At 43.0% G+C, this 14,749-nt stretch overlaps 1 protein-coding gene across 1 annotated transcript in view; it reads right to left on the bottom strand.

Moving 5' to 3' along the window:
* Nucleotides 1–2,853: 2,853 nt before the first annotated feature.
* The window catches only part of LOC123135715 (structural maintenance of chromosomes protein 6B), a gene marked incomplete at its 3' end in the record, with an annotated part of 23,848 nt that continues 11,952 nt past the window's right edge, over nt 2,854–14,749 (bottom strand). Inside the window, 16 exon segments of the mRNA XM_044554899.1 lie at nt 2,854–3,093; nt 3,171–3,265; nt 3,347–3,444; nt 3,605–3,662; nt 3,757–3,835; nt 3,956–4,035; nt 4,143–4,245; nt 4,340–4,476; nt 5,092–5,187; nt 5,870–5,955; nt 7,311–7,425; nt 7,546–7,674; nt 7,739–7,946; nt 11,936–12,048; nt 12,445–12,547; nt 12,624–12,790. Coding sequence (XP_044410834.1) covers nt 3,036–3,093; nt 3,171–3,265; nt 3,347–3,444; nt 3,605–3,662; nt 3,757–3,835; nt 3,956–4,035; nt 4,143–4,245; nt 4,340–4,476; nt 5,092–5,187; nt 5,870–5,955; nt 7,311–7,425; nt 7,546–7,674; nt 7,739–7,946; nt 11,936–12,048; nt 12,445–12,547; nt 12,624–12,790 — 1,725 coding nt within the window.

Below are 14,749 nucleotides of genomic sequence, written 5' to 3'. Positions count from 1 at the left end.
CAGCACCAACGATGACAAGTTACTATGCAATACTTATTTGCAAGTGTCGAGGGATCCATCCGTTGGAGGTGATCAAAGTAGAGATGCGTATTGGGGGCGAATGAAAGAACACTTTGATGGTCACAACGTGAGTGGAATTGACCGCTCCAAGAGATCACTTCGGTCCCGATGGTCGACAATCAACTCGGATTGTCAAAAGTGGGCGGCCGCACAAAAGGCAGTTGACAAGATTAACCCAAGTGGCACAAATGAGGATGATAGAGTAAGTGGCATCTCATATATGTTCATCATACTTGTTTTTGGTGTCTGAAGTGCTAACTTGTTTTGTTTTTCTTGTAGTACAACATTGCACAAAACTTGTTCAAAGAAGAGACGAGGACAACCAAGAAGGGGAAGATCAAGAAAGGAAGGATCTTTACCTTGCCTCATTGCTATGAAGTGTTAAAGGATGATGAGAAATGGAAGAAGCGTGATGGTTTGGATGATTTGCATTTGAGCAACAAACGCAAGCGAACAATTGAGTTGAATGATGAGGAGGAGGAGGATGCATCAAGTGATGACGGCAAGATAAGCCCCACACCCAACTCGGTTTCATACTCGAAGCCAAAACGACCGGATGGGTGCAAGAAAGACAAAACCGAAAAGAAGAAGAGGAAAGGAGATGATGAGCTTAAAAATGCTATGGAAGCTATTGTGAAGGCAAGAAAAGAAGCCAGCGAGGTGAGGAAAATGGCAAGGAACCAAGATGCCGCGGCCGAGGAGAGGAGGTTGGCGGCCGAGGAGAGGAGGGTGGCCGCCGAGGAGAGGAAAGTAGCATTGGAGGAGAGGAAGGTGGGCATGGAGGAGCGAGCTAAGTTGTTGGAATGGGAGAAGCACTTGTTCTTCTTGGACACATCCTTGTTCAATGATGCGCAAAAGGAATACGTCAACCTTGCATGTGAAGAAGTCTTGATCCAAAAAAGAGCCATGATCCGCATGGGTGGCAGTGGCCTCAGCGGCATGGGTGGCGGTGGCCTTGGTGCCATGCGAGGCATGGGTGGCTTCGGAGCCATATGGGAGGCATGGGTGCACCTCCGGCCGCCATGGGAGGCATGGGTGGCTTTGGAGCACTCTCCAACGCTATGACCGCCATGGGAGGCATGAGTTTTGCTTCTCTCATGGAAGGCATGGGTGCACCTCCGGCCGCCATGGGTGGAATGTCTTTCGATGTGCCTCCTCACACACATTCCCATGAAGATGCCGTTGAAAATCTTGCCAACACCGTCGGAGCTTCACGTGATGTGGTGCATGATGAGGTTAGGGAGGAAGATTCATCTTCAGAGGCGGAAGAATCGTCTTCGGAAGATGAGGACGAAGACGAGGAAGATGATTGTTGTGTCTTTCATTTATGTCTTGAACTTTAGTTTGCATTTTGAACTTGGTTGGATGAACTTGTGGGCATGAACTTTTATTCATCAACTTGTTTGTGTCAAATTTCACATGTTCATTGCATTTGATGAATGTTTCAAACTCATTTTGTGTCCAAAATGTCATATATGTTAAAATGCCCGGCGAGTCGCGCGCGCTGTATTTTTGCGCGCTGCTGGAGCGGCGCGCGTGCGCTGCATTATAGCGCGGCTGCTGGAGCCAGTGTTGGCGGCCGCGCTAAACCAGCCGAAGCACGCGCAGCAAACAGGTTTTTTGCGCACGGCGCGAAGCGCGGCTGCTGGAGATGCTCTTAAAACTAGATTGTTCACTCAAAACCACTCCCTCCTGTTGATGTCTCTGTCAGGGCATGCACTTGAATCCACAAGCTGACTCTTTGAAGGAAAAGGAGGTGCTAGTTCTGAGCCACCAACACAAACAGATGCATCACAGCCAATATCAGTTCGTGGACCAAACCGTGGGCAGAGTTAAAACTTAACACAGATCCTTTCAAAAAAAAAAACTTAACACAGATGCTCATACTTGGAAGGTCAAGGGGGTGCTGGCATGATCCTCAGGGACTCTTTGATGGCTCTATCATTTTTAGCTCATGCAGACATCTATACACATGCACTAAGCAGAATTACTAGGGATAAAATAGGGATTTCCATTGGCACTACAATGGAGTAATTCACCCATTGATGTTGAGTCAGATTGTTTGAAGGCTATCTCGATGATCAAAGAAGGAACAGGCAACAAATCAAAACATGCTTTCATCATTAGGGAGATTGTTAATAGTATGGAGGAACAAAATTCTTGTATTACTCACACTCGTCAGAACTGTAATAGTGCTAGTCACTTCATGGCTAATTTTGGTAGGCTACAATGCCGAACGGCGGTGTGGCTAGGCTCTGGCCCAGGAAGGCTCTAGCCCAGGAAATTATTGGACAAGATTGTATGACCGACTTTTGAGTAATACAAGAATTATTTCAGAAAAAAGTCTAACTGTTCTACTCCTCTGCAAAAATTTCATGACGAAATAACATTCAATGTGCTCAGGACAGAAGAAAAAACAAAAGCAAGCAATACTATGAAAAACGCCATTTCTGAAGCATTTTGGGCTACCTGTTTTGGCTTTTTACCTAAAGTGTCAGGAATGTGATTTCTCCACAAGAATTTATATGTAGGGTAGAACACCGAAGAATGTTTGTCAACAAAAAACAGATTTTTTTCCCTTTTTTTTGGGTGCTATTTTTTGAACCTGGGAGCAGAATGACAGGCAACGAAGCTACATATCTGCAGAGAGCTGATCCCAGAATGTAGCACCTCTTTTTACACATGCCTGGTACAGTTATGCATTGTAGAGTTGTTTCTTCAAAGTCCAGGCGTCTACAACCTTAAAGTTAAACTAACTGTTCTGTTCTTATGAACGTACATACTATCTGGCAGATGGCAACTCTTGTTCGTCCTTGTCATCTGTAATTCTTTTGCTCCTGATGCTACCTAATCAACCAACACCACTAACTTAATTACAAAGCGAGCAGTTCCCGACAGGTTCTGTCAAACGTGGATCCTAAGGCTAAGGAGATATATACACTACTGAGCACAATGACAGACAACCCAGTCCTGAGTCAACCGCGAGGGGCGGCCAGTTGCTGCTTCTTGACCCGATCTCCAGGCTTCACCATGCTGAGGAAACATAGATGTCATAACAAATATCCATTTACGAGAACACGAATGAGAGAAACTACAGGCGATTTTCAGACCTGATATCATGCGGCGTTATAAATATCCATTGTGACCCGTGTGCAACAGCAAAATCTACAAGGGTGTCCAAGCTTATTTTGCGGCTCACCGCATCCTGCGCAAATCAGATACCGCCAATAAAAAGGTTTGGTTTGTCATTAACAGGATGGTTGTAGAAAGCGTCGTGTTTGCTCACCATGAATACATCAAACTCATCCATGGCCCTAAAAGGTGCTTCCGTCATCCCATGAAGAGCTAAAGCGAAGCAAAGTGTCGAAAAAGATCGCTCTCCCCCTGGACCAAGATGCATAGCAAAAGTTGTAGTTATCGAAAACATGGGTATGAAATACTAGCAAAAGATTCCTAAAGAAACACGACTTGGTGAATGGTATTCTGACCAATAAATGAAATGTGAAAAATACCATCTTGCAAGTTACAACCATGGTACAGGTACCTGACAGTCCTCTAGTGTCTCTGATGGTATCATGCGATGCATCTTGAGGCATCGTTAGCTACATCAAACACCATACACAACTGTTACATGAAGCACAAATCCTCCAACCACTATGTACACAGCAAAATGGCAATGTTATGAAGGATTTACACCTCAATAGATAAAACTTTACTCTGGTAATCCACGTTGGTGAATCCACTGATACCTTTCTTTCCCAGGTGCTCATTGAACCTTCAAAACAATAAAGTTGGACGACCTATCAGGACTAACCGTTTCAAACTGATGGATAAGAGAAATCAAAGCCAGCAGAAAAACAGATGATAAACATCCAAGAAAGAAACTTGTATTTACAGCCATGTCAATTGTCTCTTCAAAAGGCCAGCATTTCTCTGGAACTTATTCCACCGCAAGTCCAATAATTTTTCACACGACTGCACAGCAATATACTTGGGTCAAAAGCAGATCCGGTAGAGTGCAATGAACATATCAAAGTCAAACATGCCAACATAGGTAGGGAAACATGAAGTAATGAACTTACATTAATTCTCAGCCTAAAACTTGCATACAGCTGTTGCTTACTTAAGATTTTCTGCTCCTTTTTGTCATGCAATGCCCTCAGATCGTCTATGGACTCAGCATGTCTGCTCAGATTATTATCACTGTTATTATTCACAAAGGATAAAAACTCATGGGCATCAACTTTTTCCTGCCACTATGACCAAGTTGGTTCCAAACCTTCTGCTTTCTTGATCAAATCTCTGTTTCAGTCTATTTAACTTGGCACTTAATTGTTCAGGGGTGGATCCAGCAACATTATTCAGAGCTTCCATATCGCTCTCAGGGCAAATAGTCGAAGCCTTCTTGAAGTTATCCTACAGAATATAAGGTCATCACTCACATGTGAGTCAGGTAACACAGAAGACCTGATACGTCCAGGTGTTAAAAATGCTTCGTAGAAATTAACGGAACACACACGCTGGATGCATTAAGTTGACAAGTACGTCCAGCATTACTCTAATTAAAGTACATAAATGCAAGATGAAGTTGCTGGTTTAAGTTCGGCCACTATTCAAGGTATGACCTTTTCCAAAAATATACCCAAAAAACATGAGTTTGGTGGTTCTAGACCATCCTGAAACACCATCTGTCCATTCAATAGGTAAAAATCAAATTACGTGAACACTCACGCTAATCTTACTACTTTGTATTTCATCCTGTCAATTAATAAAATCAAGAATCGTCACTTTTATTGCCTCTTGCAGCGGGTTCATTCCATCAGAATGTTAGACACTGTATTTATCTTATTTACTTATTAAGAAACTGTTCTCTTATCAAGTTTTGTAATTCTTTTGGCAATGTGAATTTTCAGGCCCACACTGACTCTAACTATAACAGAACACACTTTCTCTTAGAGAAGAACCATACAGAAACAATCATAGTTCAACAAAGTAAAACAAGGCAATTAAAGCCAGTAACAGAACAAAAACCTGTCGAAGCTGCTGAAGATCTGCATACTCTGCCTCAGCCATTTTAATAGCAGGTAAAACTTTGGTTGTCATGAGACCTTCATAGTGAGCCTTCTCCTGGTTCACATATTCAATGGAAGAAACTACCATCAGTACATACATGCTACAGACAATTGAGTGATCACAATTTTCTAATTTCTTCCCGATAGGAATAACCACAGCTTGTTGGGCCAAGTTGTTGATGGTGATAGTTTGTGTCCAGAAGAGGCAAAGTTTAACAAAAAATCCATAGAAAAAGTGGTGTAGGTAAAGAGCTAGTGTCATATTCTAACGAAACAAAAGTGTGATGGTTATCCACTTCTTCTACAATATAATACATATTTTCCATTTGAAACAAAGTTAAATAAAATCATAATGGAAATATCACATGTGGTACTAAGGTGGGGAGGGTCACAGACCATAGGAGCCATACAGCTGCAAGACAAAATGGATGCCAGCTTTAATCGAGCAAAAGGGGGTCATTTACAATACAGTGTTTACACAGGGTAAGAAAGGAAAGGGGAAGACGTGTTGCTCATTGATGCTTTCATGAAACCGATAGATTAAACAAATGCTTTCCAGTACATCTCACCTATACTCAAAATATCAAAGACCATAGAAACACAAATTAAGAGCGAACTGTATAGCATTTACTCCCTCCGTTCCAAAATAAGTGCTGTGGTATTTTGAACTAAAACCACGACACTTATTTTGGAACAGAGAGAGTATAGAGTTATGACTTCAAGATAAGGAGAAGCACCTGCTCAGCTGCATCTAGTTTACGCTTAACAAGTTCTAATTCATCATTTGCGCTAATACGATCCCCTGTCTCCTCATTCACAGAATCTGGAATAAAAAAATTATCGTTAAATCCGCAGAGAATAGTAATTACAGCTAAGGAGGCAGCCACAGGCAGCAGAACAGTAACTTTCAGGAAATTAATTTGATATTCTGGTACTAGGTAATCTCTAGGCTAAAAAAACTGGTTTATCCATAAGTCTCTTTTTGTCGAACCAGCAGAAGAGGTGCCCGTCATTATTATCTTAAGAAGAGAAAAACACATAATATAAGAGACCCAAAAGGGCCTTGACCACTCACACGGAACACGCACACACACCCAAACTCAAAAGACACCAGAAAAGGTTACAAGCGCGCCAGCACACTAATCAAACAAACAACCAGCAGAACAAACAAAGATCAAGGCCAAAGAGACTCAAACTCAAAGGAGCCAGCAGAACACTAAAGAGTACATTCCTCTCTGATCTCTTGAACAAGCTGGCTGAACCTAGAATTTCTACCCTAAAATCACATCCACTATGGTCTTTCCAAGGAAAACAAGCTACTCCGTGACCAACGAGTGAATCCCTTTCGCCGATGAGTTTTAACTAACAGCATCGCCTCAAACCACCAATTTTGGAATTAAAAATGATTTCAGTCTACAAGCGCCACCTGGACCAGACTCTGTAAGATCTCCACCCAAACTTGTTTAGCAAAGACACGCGACCATCACATGTGTAATGGTCTCAGCCACCTAAACACAAAGAGGGCAGCTTGTAGGATGAGCCAGGCCTCAGAGCTCAAGGTGTATCCATAAGTTTCAACAGAAAGAACAGAAACCTAGTGCTTGTGTATGTGTGTTTGGGGGGGTCGCCAATTGTTTCTAAATAATAATCGTAAATGAAAAAAACCTATGCAAAATTCGGAATGCAAAAAAAAAAATTACTTGACAAACAAGTTCCAACTAGAAACTGCTCTAAGTTGTACATAATAGCCATGTAATATCCCAGTTGTATAAGGGGTTTTCTGCATATTTTATCATGCATTTACGTGCCTATGGCCTCACCGGAATAACACAATAAAATAAAAAATGAGCGGGTGTTTTATTTTCATCAGAGGACAGATATTGCCTAAAAGATCGAACATACTAGCTTTATAACTAAGCTATATTGAATCCTTTGCAGATTGTTGCCTTCCATTTGTCGGATGCCTACTTCACAGACGCTAACGCCAATTCCTCTATCATTATTTATAACCTGCTTGCATTGTGCCGTACATTATGTACACAAATCTAACATGAAAAAGAGCGTAATTCTGATGTAAAATGCTACAATGTGGCAAGCATGGTTAGTTACCTCAAGATCGAAATGCAAAAACTCGAATGCTAAACAACTTAACAGTGTAATGCCAGTAAATTATCATACCCATAAAGGTCTTGTAAGCTTCTCTTCTATCGTTCACTTCTCGTGAAGCTGCTGCTAACTTTGTATTAATCTTATTAAGTAATGGTTCCCTCTCCACAATGATATTCTTCTCTTTCTGCAGAAAAAAGTAACATGACAAAACTGATAAAGTTTTTGCTTAGATAACGAAGATCATTATACCTAGTGCAGTGAAATGAGATAGATGGTTCCTCAAGAAAGGAAAAAGGGAGCAAACCTTTATGTCCTCCTCTAGTTCAGTGTTATCCACAGCACCATATCTATTAATTTCAGCAAAAGCTCTCTTGGCGTCATCAAGTTCCAGTATTTTTTTCTCTAAACAATACTCCTCAGGTTCTCGTTTTCTCTGCAAAGCAACATGGCAAGTTACGAGATAATTGAAATGCATTACACATCAATAAGAATTTTACCTTCGAATCTGCTATTTTCTGTTCAAGGTCACATCGATCTTTAACTAACTTGCTTTTCTGACCGTTCTTTTCCACGATTGTTCTTTGAATACCTTCTGCTTCATTCTTAAGTTCAGCAATTTTTTCTCCCAGTGAACTGCACAAACGATTACGTTTTCCCTTTTTGCTTGCAGGAGGATAAAAAGTCTCAACAGTACGTCTAGAAAATCTACAAGAAAAATTCAATGGCAGCAGAATCATCAAAGAATGAACAGATCACAGCATGCTCATTTCCTAAGCGAAAGAAGTTACTTCATCCGTCCGCGTTTAAAAAGCCTATGAGCCAAAACACTGAACCAAGGAGGAATTAATCCAGCATCCACCAATGAGAGGGAGTCCATTTAATTCGGCCATGCCTTGGCTAATTCTGCATGCAGCCTCGCCCCTAGCTTTTGCATGCATCGCATTTTCTCTCGGTAATTAATTCAACAAATCAGCGAAGAAAACCCCAATTGAATCCAGCAAAAAAGTAGGATCTTAATTATACCTGGCCTAAAAATCAGGACATGGCTTCATGGCCCTCCGGCCTTTTAAACCCAGACGGAGAGAGTATCTAGCAATTTGCATGATGTTTTATTTCCCAAAAGTTCATGAACAGAGAATTCGTCAGTAAACTGTAAAACTGCCGTGAGAGTTGAAACACACGAGACATAGCAACAATGGTGAGCTCTGCTTCGGGAAAAATCAGTTTATGAGATGCTTCTATAGAAGCGTTTACTTCCCCGAATTTTTCTCACCTTTTTATCATGTTATCAAGAGGTCAATTAAATATACGTCTCATTACATAACTGCACTAACTGGAGGAAGCAACCTCAACTTGCCGCATGAGCAATTTAGGGAGTTCAGTGGAAAGAAGGGAGGAGAGAGGGGGCGGACAAAGTGACTGCCTGCACAAACACTTGGGAATTTTTGGATAAGGGAGTTGCCAACATGAGGAGTGCAAGGGGCTGCATATGGGATATGCATAGGCCGCTAGCAAGCTTTAGCACAATATCAACCCAGCCAGCCCACACCCTTCTTTCAACAAGGGAGAATAGTACTAGGATTATGTATTCTCCTCAAAGGGCTGCAGCATCCCTGGATGCACAAGGCAGATAGGGAGCTGGAGAGGCACAGTAACCATTGTGATAAGGATGCCAGTGGCGACAGCAAACTTTGGATGGGGCCACAGTCAGTTACCAGGATTACTGTCCAATCGCATGGTCTATAATCATGGTGGGTCTTCAGAATTGCAGGCCACTACCATTCTGGAATGCTTATCTAGACACCGTCAGGTTACGGGCTGAAGAAGAGAAGGGAAATGAGACCTTGGGCCCCGTTGCTTCTTATCCTCGCTGTAGTAGCTGCTGGTATTTCTCTTTATCTCCATGACCTAGCGTGGTCACTATCGCAGCAATCAGTGAGTACCGCACGCGGGCCGGGTGGAAGGAGGCATGGGAGATGGAAAGAAGAGGCCCAGTACATGGTCATGACTTTCAAATGTGAATTTTCCAAATTGACATACTATGTGACGTGTTTGGTTGGACTTTGGTTTTGTGCGCTCATAAGCCAAAGCCCAACCAACCAGCTGGCTTTTAAAAAAACCGCATGGTGGCTCATTAATTAGTGCACATGAGCAAAAGCATGCTTTTCTGGCTTTTGAAACATCCTACACGCTGATACACATATAAATGGATATTCCTCGCACAGAAATCCCTTCAACCGGCCTCTATCTTCATTTTTTCCCATCCCCGAGTTGCCACCCCATGCGAGATCCAGGGTGGCAGCACTAGGGTTGCCACTACCACTGCCCTCTTGTGGTTCCTCCGGTTCCAGACACCAGAAAAAGGCACCATCCAGCAATCTGCTTCTCCTCTATAACTTCTCCTCTTGACAACTAGACATGGTGCGGCTCCTCCTAGGCAGCAAGGCATGGCACGGCTACTCCCCTGCAAACCCACTTTGGGGCGACGCCGCTGCTCCTCCACGGCCCTCCTCTGCAACTACGACGACCCCCGCCGGCAGCTGGCCCTGCAGCCCCGTACCGGCAAGAACAGGACCACCAGCCTGCCCACCCAGCAACCGTAAGCATTCGCTGGATCCACCTCACAGCAGCCTGCCATCGAGCGACTGCAAGCCCGCGCTGGATCCTGGCTTTGGATTTCTTCTCTATTTTTCCCTTTGGTTTCTTTCTCATGATGAATGGATGCTTGTAGTCGTAAATGGATGATGGTGGACGAAATTACAAAAGGAATGGATTCAGATTTGGCTGAGTGAATTGCTTGTAATCTATATAAATGGTTGAGACCAAAAAATAATAATCTACGCACATTGGTTCTTGTCCATGTGACCATGCTCCTGCTGCAATGCTATGCATTTTTTAGGTAATTATTACTATTATGTGTATGCAATTTTGGTGGCAGATTTTGTTCTTGGTATAAAAATAGCAGACATAATACTTTGAAACCTCTAAATAATGAATGACATGCAAAAGAATTTAAAGTACATTTTAGTAGCATCACATATGCAAAACATATTGTTGAATGCACTATGTTGAAATTTTGGCTTAATGATATATCTAGAAAATAATATGTCAAGCATTTTGTTTGTACATGACATCATTCTATTAAATAAGTTAGCTAAAAGAAGTATGCTATTCTAATAAGACTACATACAACAGCTCACAAGTCGGGGAAATAGAGCTAAATCAGGAAAACATGAGGTTATTATCATTAAATCAGTACATAAACAGAATATCAGCATTGGACGAGTATTCTAGTTACTGTACTACAGTCACATCCCAGACAACCAGCTCTCCAAATAGCTCTACTCCTCACAGCAGCTTTGCAATAACCGACAGACAACAGCTGCTTATTTTAAAGCCACACCCCACCAAACACTCCATGAGTGTATACTCTAACTTCTCTACTCCTATAAAACACCAAGTTGGTGATGATGATATGTCTGCCGACCATCATTTCTGACCATTCGCTCTGCATCTAATGCATGTGAGGTAAGCTTTTCGATTAGAGATGCACATACTCCAAATAACTCTACTTATAGGAAGCGACGAAGCATGAATAACAACTCATGAACAAGCGGATTGCGAATCAGGGAACTGTGATTAGTTGGCCCTCCAAATGCTCCCGTGTGCCATCAAACCAACTGGGGAACTCCAGAAACTGATCTCAAGTCACTAGTCGTCTCGAATGCACCGATACTTTAGGCGACCAGCGAATCGGTATCCTATACTGTATCTAGTACCGATACACCCCCGCTACGTATCCATGGAATATCTGTGAATGAATGACTAAAAACAATTCAGATACTTGAAGGATACTTTCTCAATTCGTTTTGGATACGGCTCAGTCCATCTAAGAGCCCACACAACCCAGTTAAGAGGCAGCCAGCAACCCTAGTACCCCAATGCCCCCCATCCTTTCCCTCCTAGTTTCTTTCCTCCCTCCCAAGCTCACACCAGGCGGCGACCGGCGTCTGTGTGCCTAGCAGCTCCTCACCCAGGGCTGGCGGCGGCAGCGGCTAGCTGGCGACGAGCTGCTGCTCCTCCTCACCAACGTCCCCTCTCACGCAGCAGACAGGTATGTGCACTTCTCTTCTCCTTTTCTCCTGCACAGCCAAGCTCATCCCCTCTTCTTTCTCCTCTGATCTCTGAAGATCTCATATTCTCATCTCCTCCAGATGGCTATGCTGAACCTCGTACTGTACCTACAAATCTAAGGGCACCATTGTGGAGTCATGTTACAATCATAGAGAAATCACCTGGAGGGACCAACACTAAATCAATTATTTAAAAATAATACAACATGTTTGTATTGGCACTTTTTCAAAATGTCGAATTTACGTATCCGTATTGGCCCGATACTGATACCCGTATCCGTATCGGTGCATTCGAGCTAGTCGGTCCCACAAAATTGCAAGATGTTTTTTTCAGAAGGGGGAGTACTCCCGCTAAAATTGCAAGATGGTAATTCATCAAATCTAAATTGATAAGCAGGAATCTGCAATTACATGAATATTTGGCGGCATATGGAGATAGGAACGCCTATAAGGATTCTAAAATTACTTCTAGCAAGGATTATTTATGGTAAACTGCTTGATATAACAAGTAAATGGCTGGAATACGACCAAACTAATATTAGCATCACCACCGAGACTTACATTTTGTCCCCATCAGAAGTATACACTTCCTTTATATTCCGCATCCTATCATCAAATGCAAGAGATTTTCCGACTTCATAATCTTTAACCAGGACCTGCCTTTCAGCATGACCCTGAAACAAAGGAACTTTGCAAATGTGGCTCTAATAATAACATGTCAAACTGAAGGATCTGACCAAAAAAAAACAGTGTGATGCTTATTGATATCTCATAATTAAAAACTATTTCATAACAGATGTCAGGTTTATTTGGATTATAAGTTTCAAAACAATTATCCATTCAGGGAAGATTTCAATTGTTGGCTTGTTACAACTTTTCCATCCTCAACCCGCACAGTCAATGGTACCGAAGATATCAAATGATTGAAATATGACATAAGTAGGGGTAAAGACAGTCCAATTCCATTATATAATACTCAAATTTTGTGCCTCCTGGTATTTAGCATATGATAAATGGACCACTTTTCTGAAACAAACAGAGTAGTTCTTTGAGATTATATAATGCAGTACCTGATCCACCAATACATTCAGCACAGTGTGATTTTCTGACTGAATAACTGATAGTACTGTAGGGTGCTCTGTTGTAGGAAGTGAACCATCAGGAATGATCAATCTATAGAAGGTCACAGAATTAGAATATATCAAAATGTAACAGAATATTGAATAAGATACAGGGCCTTTAATCTCACCGTGGCCTAGTAAAATCATACACAATAATTCGAAGGTTATTGAAATTCACTTTACTTGCACATTCTCGCAAAACATGTAGATCCTTATAACACGTGACGATAAATGCATCCAGAAGCCCCCCACATGCGCGATCAACTGCCACAGACCAGGACTCACTAGCAAGTTGCTGCATGGAACAAGCATTATTAAGGTCTGGAAAAAGTAATACAGCTATAACCTACTCCCTCCGTTCCTAAATATAAGTCTTTTTAGAGATTTCAATGCGGACTACCTACAGACGTATATAGACGTACTTTAGAGTGTAGATTCACTAATTTTGCTCCGTATGTAGTCCGTAGTGGAAGCTCTAGAAAGACTTATATTTAGGAACGGACGGAGTACATTGTAGAAAAAGCAACACTATATGAAACAAATCGATTTTGCATTCATGCTCTTTGATGCAACGAGAACAAATATTATAACAGCTACTCCAATGAACTAGCATCAATGACATAAAAGATCAAACAAATTGCTTAATTTTCTAAAGGGGTCAATGAATTGATTGGGTCAAGACTCAAGAACTCAGGATAAAGAGACTAGTCAACATTGAGGCTGTTACAGAGAGGTGCTTACTGTACTAAGTTTCTTATATTTCCTTTTTGTATTTCGGATTCCTAATTTATCTCCTAACATAAGGCCCTAGATCCTTGGCAATAGATTAAATTGTTATTCCTCTAACATTGTATCAGTAGCCGATTAGGTTTAGATCTTTTTTCCGTTGTACCAAAAAAAAAGATTGTCTTAAAGATTAGGGAAACCTTCTGCCCTTGTTGTGCAATTCACAAACGGCCAAAAGGCCCAAAACTTGGAACAAATTTTGAAGTTTCCATATTCTAATATGAAGCACTTGGGACATATACACAGACTTTTGTACTTTACAGAGTCAACACAAGCTCTAGAGCAGAAGGTGCTAGGAAGAATAGAGGACAGAGAATATGGATGCCCAGTGACAGTAATAAAGTAGTAGGCTGGGTGAGAACTCTGATGTCCAGGACCTAACGACGCAAAACAAGTTCCTGCTTGTGAAGCTCCTGCATCGGCTGCATTCGAGCAACAACACACCCTGGTCTGTGTGGCTCTAGTCTGCGCGGGACCGGATGCCGGTCTGCGATCGCGCGGCTACTTGGGAGCCACTAGGGTGCTCTCATCAAGCTCATGCTGCTCTACAGGGTTATCTCTTTTGTTGCAGTTGGCAACGGTGAACGGACCGCCTTCTGGCTCGACAACTGGCTGCCCGTCGACCCCCTTTGTAGCTTTATGCCCACCATGTTCTCGCATGTGATGAGCGTCGTGGTCTCGATGCCTGCGGCCTTGCTGGAGGTGTGGTCCCAACTCATCCCCCGCCTCACTGCCGCTGGGGCTCGTCATCTCGATGCCCTGCTGATGGTTCTAGACAGGGTTCAGCTCCACTTCAACCGATGACCAGGTGCTTGAGCGTTGTTCCTTACCTGCCCATGGGTTCCAGACCGCCCAGCTCTACTACCTCTACTCTTTTGGTGGGGTGGTCGCCACATTCCACGATTTCGTATGGCGGAGGCAAGCCCCCTCCTGGGTTTGTTTCTTCACTTGGCTCCCGGTTCAGGGCCGGATCAACACCCGGAGTGCGTTGCTCCGAAAAAGCATCACCTCCACGGCCGAGACTGGTTGTCCAGTGTGAGGCGCTGTGAGGCGCCCTGCAAGACTGCAGATCACCTAGTCTTCCAGTGCACCTTCACCTAGCACTTCTGGGCGTTTGTTGGTGCGTCGACGCCGCACGAGGCCTCGCTTCGATCTCTACAGGATGTCTGTCTCTCCCCCGCTATAACCTAAGTGGTTGGTATCAACCTTCGTTCTCCTTTCCTTCTCATGGCTATGGAAGCACTACAATGGGATGCTCTTCAACAGTGACACCCCCTCTCTCACACACCTCCGGTGCTTGTGCCGCGAGGAGGTCGCCGTTTGCCCCAGTCCGACGGGTGATGTGGACGCCTGGCTTGACTGTTTACCAGTCCGAGCCAGCTGACTCCCCTCCACCTCTCTCCTAAATCTCTGCCCCCCCCCCTACCCCCTGCAAAAATCTCGGTTGTGTACCCTTCCGTATATGAAT

Source organism: Triticum aestivum, chromosome 6B (assembly GCF_018294505.1).
Source record: "Triticum aestivum cultivar Chinese Spring chromosome 6B, IWGSC CS RefSeq v2.1, whole genome shotgun sequence".
Classification (NCBI taxonomy): Eukaryota; Viridiplantae; Streptophyta; class Magnoliopsida; order Poales; family Poaceae; genus Triticum; species Triticum aestivum.
The sequence above is the reverse complement of the archived record's forward strand: the minus strand, read 5'-3'. Positions and strand labels throughout refer to the sequence as shown.